Source organism: Oncorhynchus tshawytscha, linkage group LG14 (assembly GCF_018296145.1).
Source record: "Oncorhynchus tshawytscha isolate Ot180627B linkage group LG14, Otsh_v2.0, whole genome shotgun sequence".
Lineage (NCBI taxonomy): Eukaryota > Metazoa > Chordata > Actinopteri > Salmoniformes > Salmonidae > Oncorhynchus > Oncorhynchus tshawytscha.
In genome coordinates this window covers 4,849,597-4,869,049 of record NC_056442.1, presented here as the reverse complement: position 1 = coordinate 4,869,049, position 19,453 = coordinate 4,849,597, and the positions used below count along the sequence as shown (strand labels likewise).

At 41.8% G+C, this 19,453-nt stretch overlaps 1 protein-coding gene across 2 annotated transcripts; it reads right to left on the bottom strand.

The window, feature by feature from the left end:
- Positions 1 to 8,289: 8,289 nt before the first annotated feature.
- Positions 8,290 to 17,535, bottom strand: LOC112266385 (inositol-3-phosphate synthase 1-A). Of its 2 annotated transcripts, XM_024443816.1 has the most exons (12): positions 17,252 to 17,535; positions 14,041 to 14,163; positions 13,555 to 13,677; positions 13,311 to 13,472; positions 11,537 to 11,669; positions 10,993 to 11,186; positions 10,722 to 10,871; positions 10,434 to 10,649; positions 10,021 to 10,185; positions 9,702 to 9,815; positions 9,399 to 9,616; positions 8,290 to 9,240 (listed from the first exon to the last, which is right to left on the bottom strand). In XM_024443816.1, exons 3-12 carry the CDS (start codon positions 13,666 to 13,668, stop codon positions 9,051 to 9,053), a joined length of 1,656 nt encoding a protein of 551 aa, XP_024299584.1. In that variant the 5' UTR covers positions 13,669 to 13,677; positions 14,041 to 14,163; positions 17,252 to 17,535; the 3' UTR covers positions 8,290 to 9,050. The 2 variants fall into 2 exon arrangements, with proteins under 2 accessions (XP_024299584.1, XP_024299583.1); XM_024443815.1 differs by lacking the exon at positions 14,041 to 14,163.
- Between the last annotated feature and the right edge of the window lie 1,918 nt (positions 17,536 to 19,453).

The window sequence follows — 19,453 nt, the reverse complement described above, 5'->3', positions numbered from 1 at the left end:
CACAGGTTGAACTTCCGGTAGTATTTTCCCATGAATTTCAAAATAAAAGTTTTACTGCTAATGCTAAATGTTATAGCGAACAGATTAGGCTATATTTTTTGTCCACAAAAAAAGTACTTGAATAAATATGATTTACTGTAACTTAACAAGACGAACAGTTTAGGAATAGGATGTAGATCTCAGTTTTTTAACCAACCAACCACACCAAAGAATAAAGATATGATCAAACATGTCCAATGTTATCCATCATAGTAATCATGTACAATAACGGAAACGGAGGCATTCATATGACATCCATTAAAAAAACAACTTTAATAAAACAAGATATGTACTTTGATGAATTCAGTCAAAAACAGATGTGACCTATTTAAATACTGTATTTTAAACAAATAGCAGTTTTGGTGGGCTTTCTGTACATATAGACGACAGTGTCCCAAATGTCGCAGGGACTGCAGTCTTAAGAAATCACTAAATATTATGAGTAATACACAATGGTGTGGGCTAACTGAAGCCAGCAGTGTCCTGGAGGGTAGGTCGCTGCAAGTGGAAGGTAGAATGTTGTTAGAAATCTGGTTCTGATGTTTTTCCCTCAACAAAAATCTGGTTCTGACACTTTTCCCTCAACACAGGGGCACTATCAAGTTGTCACCTTCTTGCTTCATCTATAGTGTTGTGTTGTCACAAGTAAAAAGAGAAGACTTTACAAATTATTTCATTTTCAAATGAGTTCAGACTTTACTTTACTCATGTATTCCTAATGTATTCATGTTGTGATGTGCGAAAACAGAAAACAAATATACAGGAAATGATGACACAATGACAGTTTTTTCTCAAGTGTCTTCTCAAGTTTACTCTGAAAAAGAAGCAACTGCCACTCTGTCAAATTGATTTATAAAGCCCTTCTTTCATCAGCTGATATCTCAAAGTGCTGTACAGAAACCCAGCCTAAAACCCCAAACAGCAAGCAGTGCAGATGTAGAAGCACGGTGGCTAGGAAAAACTCCCTAGAAAGGCCAGAACCTAGGAAGAAACCTAGAGAGGAACCAGGCTATGAGGGGTGGCCAGTCCTTTTCTGGCTGTGCCGGGTGGAGATTATAACAGAACATGGCCAAGATGTTCAAATGTTCATAGATGACCAACAGGGTCAAATAATAATAGCTCAGGAGTAAATGTCAGTTGGCTTTTCATAGCTGATCATTCAGAGTATCTCTACCGCTCCTGATGTCTCTAGAGAGTTGAAAACAGCAGGTATGGGACAGGTAGCATGTCTGGTGAACAGGTTAGGGTTCCGTAGAACAGTTGAAACTGGGGGAGCAGCACAGACATGTGGACTGGGGACAGCAAGGAGTCATCAGACCAGGTAGTCCTGAGGCATGGTCCTAGGGCTGAGAGAGAGAGAGAGAGAGAGAGAGAGAGAGATAATACTTAAATTCACACAGGACACCGGATAAGACAGGAGAAATACTCCAGAAATAACAGACTGACACTAGCCCCCCGACGCATAAATACTGGAAGCTGAGACAGGAGGGGTCGGGAGACACTGTGGCCCCATCCGAAGGATATAACCCCACCCACTTTGCCAAAGCACAGCCCTCACACCACTAGAGGGATATCTTCAAGCCTACCTTCGTTCTGTAGCATTTGCCACATTCTTTGCAAGGATGCGGTCTTTCATCTATGTGACTGGTTTAATCTTATTTGAAATTGCTCACTATGAAATGTCAGAGTTTCCTAATTCCTACCAGCACGTGAATGTGGCATACGTCATTCAGTGACAAACACATCAAGAGCTGTAATTTGGTCGTTACTAGCGTCTATGGCCGCAGTCATAAACCCTGCCCATTTCTACAATTTAACTTCTGAAAATGTGATTTAAAACCTAACCCTAACCTAAATTTGACCTTTTATTTTATCAGGGAGTCATACTAAGACCAAGGTATCTTACAGATGAGCCCTGAATTACATAAAATGCAAGTAGAAAGAAAAACCCGCTCATAAAAAAAACCACATTCATCAGTAATATGGTGCTCAGTCAGTTTTCTCAATAGAAGCAACAGAACATACAATTTAAGAACATTTTGAAGATTGTTCCACAAATAAGGTGCAAGAAAGATAAATCTGCTTTTAGTTAACTCGGTTGAGACCGAATTAATATCCGGATTTAGCCATCCCTGAGACTGGGTGTAGCAACTAGTATGTCTAAGTTTAGTAATGATGTTAGGTACAGTAGGCCTTTTTGTAAAAGGGCTTTTATAAATGAAAACATAGCAATGTAGCAACCTACATGAGGGCCAACGAACCTTCTGGTAAACAATGCAGTGGCGAATACTAAAATTGTTGTCCGTAATAAAGCGCAGTGTGCTATGATAAACTGCATCTAACTGATTTAATGAAGTGGCAGCTGCTTTCATATATATGGTATCGCCATAGTTTACGACCAATAGGAACAACGACTGAGTAATCTGCTTTCTACTTTTTTAGCGATAGGCAGGACCTATTTCTATAGAAGAAGCCCATTTTTATAGAGAAGAAGACCATTTTATGCTCAGCTAACTCCTCAATATGCTTTTTAAAAGACAGATTTTCATCAATCCAAAAGAAGAGTCGTTTTTATATGGCTAAAGGAGAAGGATTACCATATTTATTGTCTTCAGGAAATTAATTCCAAATATTTTGATGTGTGTGTGTGGCCTGGGAAAAAGAATGAGATGGTAAAATCTATTTCAGTCATGGGTTGATAAGAAATTCTAAAGATGTTATTATCCGATTCAAAAACTATTTGGACCTTCGGGTACAATTCGTTAAAATCAGATCCTCAATGAAGATAGAGTGCCTTGAATATGCTACTGGATAATGAAGAGTTTTGGCTCAGATTTATATGGACCGAATAATGACAATCCAAGCCTCTTTGAAAATATTTATAATAATCAAATTTGTCTCCTTAGAAACAAATAACTCTATTGTAATGGTAGGGGTTTCCAATATATTTAAGTACATCAATACACCGTAAAGGCAATCACATTACTTATCAACTATCCCCATCTGGCTCTCAAAGAGTTTCCGAATATTATAGACACGTTAAGAATTTACGGATATTTGGAAGCTTAAAAACCCAGATCCCATAAAATATACTTGGAGGCTTAATCAATTTAGTCTGATATATTTTTTTTATGGTATCCTTGTATATGGTGCCAAAAGTGAAACAAGTACGGATTGAGGATCGAATGCGATCCAACCATCATTTTATATCCCTCCGTGTAACTATGGCAGACTTTCCACGAGGACGGGGATATTGGCAATTTAACCAGGGTTTATTGACTGACTACTTCCTTAACAAAAACAAAGGAATAACATACTTTTTCTTGCACAATACAGGCTCAGTGTAGGCGGGTATCATATGGGATACCTTTACGTGTGCTCTTAGAGGCCATTCAATTACATTTTCATCCCAAAAATCCATCAATGGTGTAAATAAAAGTAATACAGAAGCACTGAATAATCCAGACGCAAAATAAAAGGAGTTTGAGGAATTTATTCAGGAAATATCGGTATCATTTATCTAAAAAAAAAACAGCAAATTGGATGGAGAATGGCAAAAAAAAATCACCAACCTTTCCCTAAACCTTCAATATAGAACTGCTACCAAAAATAACCTACAATTCTTTTTTACAAACATGGAGAAATTCTTCTCACCAACAGAGATTTTGAATGAAGTAAAATATTTTAAATAAATGTTATTTTGTCATGTTTCTTCAACCTCACTTGAGAATACGTTTTGTAATATCCTTCTCCCCAAAAAACTATGTTAAACTATTTTCAACACAGTTTTTGGTGAAGGCATAATTACACATGATGAACTGGTTGGCAATTGATTACTTTCAGATGAGGAAAACCCCTTGTCTGAAGGCATTCCAATATAGATTTATCAAACTTATGAATTTCTGAAATAACAAATATCGGTTACATCTGACAACTTTGAATTGCTAAGAGGCTTAAAACAAGGCTGCCCTCTGTCACCATATCTACACTGCTCAAAAAAATAAAGGGAACACTAAAATAACACATCCTAGATCTGAATGAATGAAATATTCTTATTAAATACTTTTTTATTTACATAGTTGAATGTGCAGACAACAAAATCACACAAAAATGATCAATGGAAATCAAATTTATCAACCCATGGAGGTCTGGATTTGGAGTCACACTCAAAATTAAAGTGGAAAACCACACTACAGGCTGATCCAACTTTGATGTAATGTCCTTAAAACAAGTCAAAAATGAGGCTCAGTAGTGTGTGTGTGGCCTCCATGTGCCTGTATGACCTCCCTACAACGCCTGGGCATGCTCCTGATGAGGTGGCGGATGGTCTCCTGAGGGATCTCCTCCCAGACCTGGACTAAAGCATCCGCCAACTCCTGGACAGTCTGTGGTGCAACGTGGCGTTGGTGGATGGAGCGAGACATGATGTCCCAGATGTGCTCAATTGGATTCAGGTCTGGGGAACTGGCGGGCCAGTCCATAGCATCAATGCCTTCCTCTTGCAGGAACTGCTGACACACTCCAGCCACATGAGGTCTAGCATTGTCTTGCATTAGGAGGAACCCAGGGCCAACCGCACCAGCATATGGTCTCACAAGGGGTCTGAGGATCTCATCTCAGTACCTAATGGCAGTCAGGCTACCTCTGGCGAGCACATGGAGGGCTGTGCGGCCCCCCAAAGAAATGCCACCCCACACCATGACTGACCCACCGCCAAACCGGTCATGCTGGAGGATGTTGCAGGCAGCAGAACGTTCTCCACGGCGTCTCCAGACTCTGTCACGTCTGTCACGTGCTCAGTGTGAAGCTGCTTTCATCTGTGAAGAGCACAGGGCGCCAGTGGCGAATTTGCCAATCTTGGTGTTCTCTGGCAAATGCCAAACGTCCTGCACGGTGTTGGGGCTGTAAGCACATTCTCCACCTATGGACGTCGGGCCCTCATACCACCCTCATGGAGTCTGTTTCTGACCGTTTGAGCAGACACATGCACATTTGTGGCCTGCTGGAGGTCATTTTGCAGGGCTCTGGCAGTGCTCCTCCTTGCACAAAGGTGGAGGTAGCGGTCCTGCTGCTGGGTTGTTGCCCTCCTACGGCCTCCTCCACGTCTCCTGATGTACTGGCCTCTCTCCTGGTAGCGCCTCCATGCTCTGGACACTACGCTGACAGACACAGCAAACCTTCTTGTCACAGCTTGCATTGATGTGCCATCCTGGATGAGCTGCACTACCTGATCCACTTGTGTGGGTTGTAGACTCCATCTCATGCTACCACTAGAGTGAAAGCACCGCCAGCATTCAAAAGTGACCAAAACATCAGCCAGGAAACATAGGAACTGAGAAGTGGTCTGTGGTCTCCACCTCCAGAACCACTCCTTTGTTGGGAGTGTCTTGCCTATAATTTCCACCTGTTGTCTATTCCATTTGCACAACAGCATGTGAAATTTATTGTCAATCAGTGTTGCTTCCTAAGTGGACAGTTTGATTTCACAGTAGTGTGATTGACTTGGAGTTACATTGTGTTGTTTAAGTGATCCCTTTATTTTTTTTGAGCAGTGTATTTTATTATGGCCATTGAATTGTTAACATTAAACGACTTACATAAAGATTAGGACGTCGTACGAACATGAAGTTAATTTGTAATCGGTATCGGTTTAACTGAAAATAAACTAATCAGTAAAATGATGGGGAAACAGCATTGTTTTTCTTATTAGTCAAGGTCTCCTTGATAACCATTATCCACCTTTTACTATAAACTGACCACACTGATCAACACATTGTTAGGAGAGGGAGTCGTGGGGTGTCTGTGTGTGGTATTGAGAAGTATTTATTTACCTAGACTAGTTCTGACTGCTTCAGATGAAGCAAATCTCTCTGTGTTTGTGTGTGTAATGTGGTGCATATGTTCCGTGGTCCTGTGTGTTTGTAGAGCCAGGGTGGTAGGAGTTATGAAAACAACATTACCCAGAATACACCTCTCTCGGGTCATAGGTCGAACCCTTGGGGGATTGTGGGAATGCCTGGCTGCGGTGGAGAGCGGATCTAGGAGAGGAGAATTGTGTGTGTGTGTTTGTGTATGATGAACCTGACTTAAGACGGGAAGATGTGTTTGTGAGTGATGTCATAGCAACCGTAACTTTAATATTGCAGATAGATTGTGGCTTCTATCAATGTAATTTTCCATATAATTTCCAATCACCCATATATTTTTTGAGTAAATAAAGCCAGCAAAAAAAGATGAACCATAAACAATCGAGGGCCTAAAAGTCAAGGGATTAAAGACAAAAATAACAATGCTATTGACTCAAGTTCTCTTGGGTCTTCAATCTTCAACCTTGAAGGGCCTCATTGAGGACCTGGATAATTTATCCAGTTTCTCTGGTCTTAAACCAAACTACAGTTGAAATTGGAAGTTTACATACATTTTAGCCAAATACATTTAAACTCAGTTTTTCACAATTCCTGACATTTAATCCGAGTAACAATTCCCTGTTTTAGGTCAGTTAGGATCACCAATTTATTTTAAGAATGTGAAATGTCAGAATAATAGTAGAGAGAATGATTTATTTCAGCTTTTATTTCTTTCATCACATTCCCAGTGGGTCAGAAGTTTACATACACTCAATTAGTACTTGGTAGCATTGCCTTTAAATGGTTTAACTTGGGCCAAACGTTTTGGGTAGACTTCCACAAGCTTCCCACAATAAATTAGGTGAATTTTGGCCCATTCCTCCTGACAGAGCTGGTGTAACTGAGTCAGGTTTGTAGGCCCCCTTGGTCACACATGCTTTTTCAGTTCTGCCCACAAATTGTTCTATAGGATTGAGGTCAGGGCTTTGTGATGGCCACTCCAATACCTTGACCTTTGTTGTCCTTAAAAGCCATTTTGCCACAACTTGGAAGTCCCATTTGCGACCAAGCTTTAACTTCCTGACTGATGTCTTGAGATGTTGCTTCAATACATCCACATCATTTTCTTGCTTCATGATGCCATCTATTTTATGAAGTGCACCAGTCCCACCTGCAGAAAAGCACCCTCACAACATGATGCTGCCACCCCCGTGCTTCACGGTTGGGATGGTGTTCTTCGGCTTGCAAGCCTCCCCATTTTTCCTCCAAACACAACGATGGTCATTATGGCCAAACAGTTCTATTTTTGTTTCATCAGATCAGAGGACATTTCTCCAAAAAGTACGATCTTTGTCCTCATGTGCAGTTGCAAACCGTGGTCTGGCTTTTTTATGGAGGTTTTGGAACAGTGGCTTCTTCCTTGCAGAGCGGCCTTTCAGGTTATATCGACATAGGACTCGTTTTACTGTGGATATGGATACTTTTGTACCTGTTTCCTCCAGCATCTTCACAAGGTCCTTTGCTGTTGTTCTGGGATTGATTTGCACTTTTCGCACCAAAGTACGTTAATCTATAGGAGACAGAACGCGTCTCCATCCTGAGAGATATGACGGCTGCGTGGTCCCATGGTGTTTATACTTGCGTACTATTGTTTGTACAGATGAACGTGGTACCTTCGGGGTGGGGGGATTCACATTATTTGGAATGGCAAACCAGATAAAGTTAAACGAGCATATTTATATAACCCATATGAGTTTGTAGGGTTCAAACTACTAAATATTACAGCATTAAAACTCTTAAACCCCCCCATTGTATCTACATCCAAATTGGTTTTCTAGCAAGCTACTAAGAGAGGTCCATCCTGTTTGAGTGGGCTCTTTGCCTTTTTGCATATTAAAACCTTCAATTTTCATTGGAATCACAATGATCCCTGTTTTAAAGTATTACAATTTCATCCTCCAGAAAAGGCAGATCTAATTTTACTGCAAATAATATGGTGTACTGATAGAGGGGGAAAAAAAACTGTTGTCAAAAGGTTTGACAGCAGTACTGTATAAAAATCCTAGTCATTTGGGAAGAGGTTTTTGATGTCCCAATACCTTGGCGTCGGGTCTATGAACTGACAAACAACAATTGACACAATCGTTTTGTTTCAATTTAAGCTATTACATAAAATACTTGCTACAAAAATAATGCTCAATATATGGGACATTGAACAGTCAGCCTTGTGCAGACTTTGCCACGAGGAAGCAGAATCACTAGAATATATTTTCTGGTTCTGTCTATTGGTGGCTCACTTTTGGAGTCGGGTCCAGGGATGGTTGTCATGTCATAATATCAGGGACATGGAAACTGTATTGTTAGGAGATCGATATTTTTTCAGATCAGTCAATGGAAAATATGATTATACTCTTGGGTAAAGTATTTATTTTTTGGGCAATATCGGTAGAAATGTTACAAGGACTCAAAAGACATCGTAAAATGGAGGGATGTATTGCAAAAGGAAATATAAAAATGGCATTATACTGGGAAAGATGGGTTAATCTGTGGACATTGGAGGGTTGGATTTTCAGAATGAATGGTGGATTGGCTGCTGTGGGTGAAAATCCAGCACTTGAAGGGGAAATCAGGAATATGTATAATTGTTTAAATACAGGTATCGTAGATGTGAGCGAAAATAGCTGTAAGTAGCAGTAGAAGTATTGTTGTCCATTAGTTTACTCCAAGCAGGGTCGGGGTGGTAGGGTAACGTTGCATTTTTACAAGTCATTGGAACAAATACAAGAACAGAGTTTGGTTAAGTTTGTATGTATATGAGCAATACGAGTCTAAAACCACAGAATATTAAACTGGTCATTCAAAAGTTACAATGGTTTGAGCCCATTTTTGCTACTGTATGCATCTTACACAACCAGGCCAAATAAAACATGATCATCATTCAGTATGCTGTATGAAGAGTTTGGCTCACTTTCTATGGATCTTATTTAACTGCACAGTATAAGTATCTGAATATGTAATAGTGTGTAACCCGTGGAAGAGTGGCTGCTGCATGTGCAACAGCTAATGGGGGTCCTAATAAACTAAACTATGGATGTAATTGTTTCTCTGTGGCTGTGGACACTTCTAGAATCTTCCCTGTGATGACAGAGACCTAATATGCAGCCATTATCCAATCGTTGCCTCTTTCACCACGTGTGCGCAGACACCATTCTGTTGGGAGGCGTGGTAACCGGTGCTTAGGACCATCTTGGTAGCCACATTGTCGTAGATACGGTTGTCGTGGCGAGGCAGGAAGCCCCTCTGCAGCTTGTGCTCCAGGTGCATGTGGTTCTGAGGGGGGAGACCAAGGCACGCTCTGAAAGGGAAAAGGGATACCAAGTCAGTTGCAAAACTGAATGCATATAACCACAGAGACCGGCACAACATTATTATTTGACAGAGACAGGAAGTTCAGTAACAAACATTACGATTGGTGACAAATCCCTAACAAGACAGGGTGGTAGGTGTTCTGACCTCATGATGTTCTCAATGCAGGCTCTCTGTCTGAAGTAGGCATTGACCAGCGGGGCCCCAGGGGGGACGAGGGGAGCTTTACACATGAAGGAGAGGATAGCCAGGACACTGTGGAAGGACTGGAAGGTCTCTGATCCTTGGGGCCGAACACATACACGCTGACACAACTCTGTGAGGAGGACCAGGTCCAGGATGATAGGACTGGCTAGCAGAGAGTCCTGGAGAGAGACACCTTTGTTAGAAATCAGGTCAAGGTGTAGGTGTGTGTGTGTGTGTGTGTGTGTGTGTGTGTGTGAGACTCACCTCACAGGTGTTGTGCATCGCGATAGTGTTGGTTCCTCCCATCATGATCTCAGAGGTGTATTCATCCATCGCCCTCTTACTGTCCCCCACATACGGCACATACTTAATCACCACCTACACACACACACACACACACACACAGCAAGACAACTGAGTCAAGTATTTCTCAAGAAAAACTACAGATACTTTCTGCCCCTTAGTAAAATAAAATGCAGTGCTATTGATATCTACCAGGTATGAAAAAACACACACATTAAACTCTTAACTCAGATCAGGTGTCTCTGTGTTGCACACACACAAAAAAAAAACGCAAACTTACACAGTGGTCGGGTTTCTCCCCTTTGCGGTACAGTATAGGGTTGGAGTTGACCATGTCATCCACCACATTGCTCTTGGAGATCTCCTTGGAGCGGAACTGCTGCGGTGCTGAGAGGTTCATACCATCATTGTTTCCAAGGTGATTGTAGCTGACAATGGAGGTGGGCTGTCATGGCAACAGACGGCAACACGTTATTGTACAGTCTGGTATTAACCTAGTGTTTACACACATGAAATTGCCCTTATACCTGGGTAATAATCGTTGTAATAACAGCGTTTTAACATGTATAGTAATTTTAGAATAACTTAGTAACTGTAGAATTATGTACTTCGTCATTATACAAGTGGAACGGGGACGGTTCATATAACAGAAGTACGATTAAAATGAATTAATGGACTGGGTCGAACTCTCACCTTGATCCCAGCACTGATGAGGAAGTCGACCAGGACTGACTTGATCTTTGTCTGACCAGACTTGAAGTCATCTCCTGCTATGAACACATTTCTCTCCACAGCCAGCTCTATCGCCCCAGGGACAAACGTGTTCTGGGGAGAACCGTTAATGTAGGCACAGCCCTCCAGGATACTGGCTACGGCAAACAAAGTAGAGGGAGACACCTCCCCACCTGACTGATAGAGACAGAGAAAGAGTATAAAAAAAGAGAGTGTAAAAGAGAAAGAGAATAGATCTGTCAGATCTACCTGTATGGCAGCCAGGAGATTCTTGGCCGTGTCGTTGACCCCGGCTGTGAGGTCACAGAAACGTTCGGTGTTGGCTGTCCACAAAACGATTACTTTCTCCACGCCGCTTGAATGCCGGAAGTCCTGAATGTCTGCTCTGATCTGCTCCACCTGGAGGGAGAGAGAGGAGAATCACTATTCAGACACATAGGGTCTATGGGGTAAGAAATAAATGGTTAGGGGCCAGGGTGTACGAGACACACACACACACACTACTTGGGATTGGGTGTACCTGTTCAGCCATGGTCCCTTTCAGAATATTGTCTGCTCGGCCCACCTGGTTGGCAGCTATGAATTCTGGGATATAGATGGAGGCTCGGGGTCGGAGGCAGCTCATGTGTGGGCGGAGCTTCTCCTGGAGGGACCAATCAAGGACCTCGGCTCTCTCCATCGCACTGCCCAGGTCCATGGATGAGATGTCCCAGCCTGACACACACTCTCTTTGTTTAATTAGTTAGCTAACGTTTTACAAACCTAATGTATCTTAAAAGAAAATCTGTCAGACAGGCCCAAAAGAACATAGAGGACCAGTTAGACTAGAGAACCAGAGTTGTGTACTGTACCTCTGCCTCCAGGGCAGTGCTGGAAAATGGTGCTAGATAAAACTGATAGAGTTAAACAGGAGGTTAAATAACCATCCTGGCAGACATTCCACATGGAGCCTTTTACCTTCACCACAGTGGCCCCTGAAGAATTGACCTAGGGTCAGCATTCCTTCTCTGATTACATACAGACACACACAGACCCATAGACACACACACACACCACTCCTTTACCATCAAAGACGATATCATTAGGGTGCACCATGGGTAGGAGGTCACGGAACGGAATGTTAACTTCTTTTCCATCTGGCCCCGGCCCTAAACACACAGTTGAGGACTGGAAGAGGGAACCGTAGTAGTTGGCTTTCTGGGAAGGGGGAGGGTGGTTAGAAAAGGGAGAGAGGGTAATAAAACAGAGACAGAACAAAAATAAATAACAAGTATTGAATAATAACATTAAATCAGTGGTATTCAAACTTTTTCTACAGGGATTCCTTTTTTCCCCACCAGAATTTCAGCCAACCCCACCCGAAATCTAATGACACAACCTTAATTTACCATTTAGCCTAGTGGTTAGAGCATTGGACTTGTAACCGAAAGGTTGAAAGATCGAATCCCCGAGCTGACATGGTAGAACTCTGTCATTCTGCCCCAGAACAAGGCAGTTAACCCACTGTTCCTAGGCAGTCATTGAAAATAAGATTTTGTTCTTAACTGACTTGCCTAGTTAACTTCTCTAGGGTAGGGGGCAGCATTTGGAATTTTGGATGAAAAGCGTGCCCAAATTATACTGCCTTCTACTCAGGCCCAGAAGATAGCATATGCATATAATTAGTAGGTTTGGATAGAAAACACTCTAAAGTTTCCAAAACTGTTAAAATAATGTCTGTGGGTATAACAGAACTGATTTGGCTGGCGAAAACCTGATAAAAATCTATACAGAAAGTAGGATTTTTTTGTTTGTTGTAGTTTTCTATTCAATGCCATTACAGTATCCATTGACTTAGGACTCAAATTGCAGTTCCTATATCTTCCACTAGATGTCAGTCTTTAGAAATTGTTTCAGGCTTGTATTCTAAAAAATGAGGGGGGAAGAGCAGTCTAAATGAGTGGACCCTGCCGTGTCAGAGCTTTTTCATGCGCGCAACCGAGAGAGTGCCTTTGTTTACCTTTCATATTGACGATGTTATTGTCCGGTTGAAATATTATCGATTATTTAGGCTAAAAACAACCTGAGGATTGAATATAAACATTGTTTGACATGTTTCTATTAACTTTTCAGTTACAATTTGGATTTTTTTTGTCTGCCTGTTGTGATTGTGTTCTTCTATAATCCACGGGCTCAAACACAAACAAAACGGAGGTTTTTAGATATAAAGAGAGACTTTATCGAACAAAAGGAACATTTATTAAATAAATAAATGAATGTCTTCTGAGTGCAACCGTATGAAGATCATCAAAGGTAAGTGATTAATTTTATCAATATTTCTGACTTGTGTAACTCTTCTATTTGGCTGGTTACTGTTTGTAATGATTTGTCTGCTGGGCTATGTTCTCAAATAATTGTAAGGTATGCTTTCGACGTAAAGCATTTTGAAATCTGACACAGTGGTTGGATTCACAAGAAGTTAATCTTTAAACCTATGTAAAATAGTTGTATCTTTTCTGAATTTTTATAATGAGTATTTCTGTATTTGGCGCTCTGCAATCTCACTGGATGTTGGCCAGGTGGGACGCTAGCGTCCCAAATACCCTAGAGAGGTTAAATAAAGGTAAAATAAAATGTAAAAAAATATAGAAGATAAAGGGCTGCCTGTGTTGTAAACATTAGTGTGTCATTCAATATTAATCCCTTAGCACTCCACAAACCCATCATATCAGTGTGTGTGAAGCCATCACTGTATTAGGGGTATAATGAGGCTCTGCATCAGGGGAGAGACATGTCTTTGGAAAATAGGCCAAAAAACTGTTACAAAGTAGGATCAACAAGACACACACACCACCTTACCTGTTCTCCAGTTTTGGTTCTCCAGGTGAGTCCCAGTCTGTTGGCCAGGACAGCAGCGGTGACGGTTGTCCCATTGTTTCCTCCCCAGCCAACTAGCATCACCCCCAGCCTGGGGACACGTCGCTCAGTACGGAACTCAAGCTCACTAACAGAGGGGGTCACCTGGAGGGGTGGAGTCGAGCGAGTTACACAGTTAGAAATTAGATAGGTGATGCTGGTGTGTGTGTGTGTGAGAGAGACTTACTGTGAGTGTGTCTCCATCCCTGCGTACAGCAGAAGTATGGTAGCAGTATTGAGCCTCGATGTGTGTATCTGTGTACTTCACATTGGGATTGTTGATACGAATGTTCTCAGTCATGACTGCAGGCTTGAGAGAGTGACAGAGGCAGACAGACAAAAAGAAAGAGTGATAGAGAGTGCAACAGGAGAGTTAGGGGAGATATTAAGACAGTTAGCCTAGGGGTTCTTTGGCTTCATTTATTTATTTGAACAACTTAATTTCCACAAATAAAAAATAAGTATAGACTTAATAAATTGATAAGGTAGCTAACGATGCAAATAAAAAAGTTAGCTAGCTCGCTTAACATTGCCAATATGGTCAAACTATCTACAGTAATAAGTTTAGAGGCTAATTGTCAAAAGCGTATTTGTCATCTTTTGATTGTAAAGATGAAACGTCAGTGGTGAAACGTCACCACTGGAGTAACAACATTTTCTCCGAAATTCTCACTTGAATTACAACTTGGAGGGTCGTTCAAGTGAAACGTCTCAGTCGGAACTCCGCACTTCCGATAGTGATACGCCACGAGCCACGACTGTAGAGTTAGCAACAATAGTCGAATCAAAGGTTCGCCTGCAAAATAAAAGTCCTGCATTGAAACTGATGCAAACCGATAAATAGTGGAATCATGCCACAATTGGACTGGATAATGGTGAAAATGGTTGGAATGTCATTATAATTTCAACAAAAGACAATAATTAATTAATTTTAGAATATACAGCAAAATCAGTTGAAATCACACTGTGGATGTAGGCCCAATAGACTTCAGAATTGCATTGGGGCTTCAAATCAAATTTGATTTGTCTCATGTGCCGAATTGAACAGGTGTAGGTAAACCTTACAGTGAAAAGCTTACTTACAAGCCCTTAACCAACAATGCAGTTAAGAAAATACCTTTAAAAAAGTGAGATTAGCATAACAAATAATTTGACAACACAGTAAATAACAATAGCGTGGCTATACACAGGGGGTACCGATACAGAGTCAATGTGCAGAGGCACCAGTGTCGAGGTGATTATGTACATGTAGGTAGAGTTATTAAAGTGTCTACGCGTAAATAATAAGAGAGTAGCAGCAGAGTGGGGGGGGGGAAATAGTCTGGGTAGCCCTTTGATTAGGAGTCTTATGGCTTGGGGGTAGAAGATGTTTAGAAGCCTCTTGGACCTAGACTTGGCGCTCCAGTACTGCTTGCCATGCAGTAGCAGAGAGAACAGTCTATGATTAGGGTGGCTGGAGTCTTTCCCAATTTTTAGGGCCTTACTCTGACACCGCCTGGTATAGAGGTCCTGGATGGCAGGAAGCTTGGCCCCGGTGATGTACTGGGCCATACGCACTACCCTCTTGTAGTGCCTTGCAGTCAGAGGCCGAGCAGTTGCCATACCAGGCAGGGATGCAACCCGTCAGGATGCTCTCGAAGGTGCAGCTGTAAAACCTTTTGAGGCTCTAAGGACTCATGCCAAATCGTTTCAGTCTAAGGGGGAATAGGTTTTGTCATGCCCTCTTCACAACTGTCTTGGTGTGCTTGGACCATCTTAGTTTGTTGGTGATGTGGAGGCCAAGGAACTTGAAGCTCTCAACCTGCTCCACTACAGCCCCGTCAATGAGAATGGGGCGTGCTCGGTCCTCCTTTCCCTGCAGTCCACAATTATCTCCTTTGTCTTGATCACATTGAGGGAGAGGTTGTTGTCCTTGCACCACATGGTCAGGTCTTTGACCTCCTTCCTATAGGTTGTCTCATCATTGTCGGTGATCAGGCCTACCACTGTTGTGTCATTGGCAAACTTAATGATGGTGTTGGAGTCGTGCCTGGCCGTGCAGCCATGAGGGAAAAGGGAGTACTGGAAGGGACTGAGCACGCACGCGAGGGGCCCCCATTTTGAGGATCAGCGTGGAGGATGTGTTGTTAAATACCCTTACCACCTGGGGGCGGCCCATCAGGAAGTCCAGGATCCAGTTGCAGAGGGAGGTGTTTAGTCCCAGGGTCCTTGGCTTATTGATGAGCTTTGAGGGCACTATGGTGTTGAACACTGAGCTGTAGTCAATGAATAGCATTCTCACATAGGTGTTCCTTTTGTCCAGGTGGGAAAGGGCAGTGTGGAGTGCAATAGAGATTGCATCATCTGTGGAACTGTTGGTGCGGTATGCAAATTGGAGTGTATCTAGGGTTTCTGGGATAATGGTGTTGATGTGAGAGTTTTTGGCCCTACTTACTGTATTAGAAATGGCTGCCTAAATTGTTAAAAATACAATTCTGAAAAATGTAACAGACAATGGATGAAGATATAAAACTTGGTAGCCTACTGGCACAAACAAATAATGAGTGGAGATCGGGCATTTGTTGGTATTCAAGTTTTTGTCCGAACACTGTCAAAATTGTTAAATTCCCTGCATAATCACTTTTTCCCACCTGGCTCTAGATTATACCCATCTATAGCCTACATAGGTCTCATCAAGAGGTTCTGATCTCTTGGCCTAACGGTTAAAGTGGTTGTTTGACAGTCGCTGTGTCTGAGGTGAAGTTGGTGACAGATGTGGGAATGACGCCCTCGCAGAGGCATGTAGATGTGACCAACTGGGTACATACAGTTCAATGTCTATTTTTGATTAACATTTGGTTGAGTTGTCAACTAACGTGAAATCACCAGAACATTTCACATGACATTGAATTTAGGTATTTAAAAAAAGTAAAAAAATCCCTTACATTGATGCCTTTTTGCAAATGCAATGCAATCCAAGCCAGTTTTCCACATCATAACATTTATTTTTGTTGAAATTAGTGGGAAAAAATGTTGATTCAACCAGTTTTTGCCCAGTGGGGAGGAACTTCGTATAGAGCATTGGATCCCCCACCAAGGGATACTAAGACCCCTGGGGGTACTAAGACCCCTGGGGGTACTTGAGAAGCCTCGAGACCATAGGCATACTGGTAAAATGCACACGAGGGGGGTACTTCAGGGGTTCTCCCCCAGGCAGAGCAAAATTCAGTTGGTGGTTTGGAAACTGAAAAAGGTTGGGAACCACTGGTATAGAGGAGTGGGGACAACTCTCGGGAAGGAAGTAATATAGCAACCTTAACCAATATCTAGCCACCTTGTCAAGAGGTTCGGATCTCTTGGCGTAGCAGTTTAATGGTATTGGCTTAATAGTCGCTGGGTCAGGGTTTGAAAAAAATCGCCTGAGATGCAAAAAACCCCATTGTATTTCTTTTTGAGTCTATTTTAGCCATTACTGGAGTGTGTTTGACAGGTCATTACTAAACGTTAACGGGGGAAAACTAATGGCACAAGCAAGATTGCTTTCATTTTACGCTGGCGACTCGAACCCAATCGATCCAGTGACAATAGGCTACAGGAAACACAAAGGAAATCGATGGCTGAAAAGGAGAAATCCTCAGCTGGTCAGACTTGACATGGGAGTTGATGCTTATACACTGTACAACTTTACCGTTAGATTGTGAATGCATGACATGGAATTTCAGGCTAATCGGTGACCCATACTGTAGCCTACAAAACACAATTCTCAAGAGTAGCCTGTGTATGCACAGATATTAGCATCGTAGCTCCTATTGCGGAACTTTGACAGTGGGAATTGACTTTAGTAGTAGTAAAAATTTAAAAAAGCCTAGTACGCACTTAAAGCCTACGCACTTTGGTCTACTTACCGTGTAATACGTTGGAGTCAGGAGATGGAATTTTCTCTTCTAAACAACAATGATAGGTTACGGACGGTTCTTCGTTGATTTGATAGCTTGCTTGTTTAGATTTTTTTCTGTTATATTTAATCTAATAGCCTAGTAAATCGCTCGTTCTCATGCGCAGCCCGACCTCTTCAATTCGTCAAGTGAGCCGAAGTGAAATGAAGGTGTGATGCACCAATATTGCCATTGCGAGTGCATGAGGATATCCCTTAGAACCCTGTTCATTTATAGATAGCTTAGTGGTAGAGCCGGAATGGCTACTTGTAGGCAGAGGAGTGTCTATGCAAAATCCGACATTTACATATACAGTTGAAGTTGGAAGTTTACATACACTTTAGCCAAGTACATTTAAACTCCGTTTTCACATTTCCTGGCATTTAATCCTCGAAAAAAATTCCTTGTTTTAGGTCAGTTAGGATCACCGCTTTATTTTAAGAATGTGAAATATCAGAAAATTGTAGAGAGAATGATTTATTTCAGCTTTTATTTCTTTCATCACATTCCCAGTGGTTCGGAAGTTTACATACACTCAATTAGTATTTGGTAGCATTGCCTTTAAATTTTTTAACTTGTGTCAAACGTTTCAGATAGCCTTCCACAAGCTTCCCCCAATAAGTTGGGTGAATTTTGGCCCATATCTCCTGACAGAGCTGGTGTAACTGAGTCAGGTTTGTAGGCCTCCTTGCCCGCACACGCTTTTTCAGTTCTGCCCACAAATGTTCTATAGAATTGAGGTCAGGGCTTTGTGATGGCCACTCCAATACCTTGACCTGGTTGTCCTTAAGCCATTTTGTCACAACTTTGGAAGTATGCTTGGGGTCATTGTCCATTTGGAAGACCCATTTGCGACCAAGCTTTAACTTCCTGACTGATGTCTTGAGATGTTGCTTCAATATATCCACATTATTTTCCATCCTCATGTTTGCCATCTATTTTGTGAAGTGCACCAGTCCCACCTGCAGCAAAGCACCCCCACAACATGATGCTGCCTTCCCTGTGCTTCACGGTTGGGATGGTGTTCTCCGGCTTGCAAGCCCCCCCCCTTTTCCTCCATACATAACAATGGTCATTATGGCCAAACAGTTCTATTTTTGTTTTATCAGATCAGAAGACATTTCTCCAAAAGGTACGATCTTTGTCCCCATCTGCAGTTACAAACCGTGGTCCGGCTTTTTTATGGCGGTTTTGGAGCAGTGGCTTCTTCCTTGCTGAGCGGCCTTTCAGGTTATGTTGATATAGAACTCGTTTTACTGTGAATATAGATACTTTTGTACCTGTTTCCTCCAGCATCTTCACAAGGTCCTTTGCTGTTGTTCTGGGATTGATTTGCACTTTTCGCCCCAAAGTACGTTCATCTCTAGGAGACAGAACGCATCTCCTTCCTCAGCCACATGATAGCTGTGTGGTCCCATGGTGTTTATACTTGCGTACTATTGTTTGTACAGATGAAAGTGGTACCTTCAGGCGTTTGGAAATTGCTCCCAAGGATGAACCAGACTTGTGGAGGTCTTCAATTTTTTGTCTGAGGTCTTGGCTGATTTCTTTTAATTTTCCCATGATGTCAAGCAAAGCGACACTGAGTTTGAAGGTAGGCCTTGAAATACATCCACAGGTACACCTCCAATTGACTCAAATTATGTCAATTAGCCTATCAGAAGCCAACATTCCTCCACAGAGATGTCAGAGACAGATCAACAACTACAGGAAGCATTTGGTTTCACTCATTGCAGCTAAAGGTGGCACAACCAGTTATTGAGTGTTAGGGGGATTGGGTGTTAGACAACTTTGTTAATTAAATAAATAATATACGTATACATTTTATTTTGTAAACTCAGGTTCCATTTATCTAATATTAGGTATTGGTTGAAGATCTGATAACTTTCAGTAATAAAATATGCACAAATAGAGAAAATCAGAAAGGGGGCAAATATTGTATATCCTGTATATCCTGATGCCTTGTCACCTTACCCCTATACATATCTACTACTATCACTCCAGTATCCCTGCACATTGCAAATATGGTACTGGAACTGACTGACCCTGTGTATATCTGGTATGCTTACTTACTTTCTAGTGTTCTTATTTCTATTTCTCTTGTGTTTTTTTGTACTACCTTATGTTATTTTTAGTATTACATTGCTATTGATTACTGCTTTGTTGGGTTTA

What these genes read in the sequence shown, in the direction of transcription:
- LOC112266385 (XM_024443816.1), bottom strand. Translation starts at nt 13,668, where the DNA reads ATGACTGAGAACATTCGTATCAACAATCCCAATGTGAAGTACACAGAT. An exon ending in GGGATGGAGACACACTCACA is followed by an intron (nt 13,473 to 13,554) that starts GTAAGTCTCTCT and finishes CCACCCCTCCAG; the next exon opens with GTGACCCCCTCTGTTAGTGA. An exon ending in AAGGGACCATGGCTGAACAG is followed by an intron (nt 10,872 to 10,992) that starts GTACACCCAATC and finishes CTCTCCCTCCAG; the next exon opens with GTGGAGCAGATCAGAGCAGA.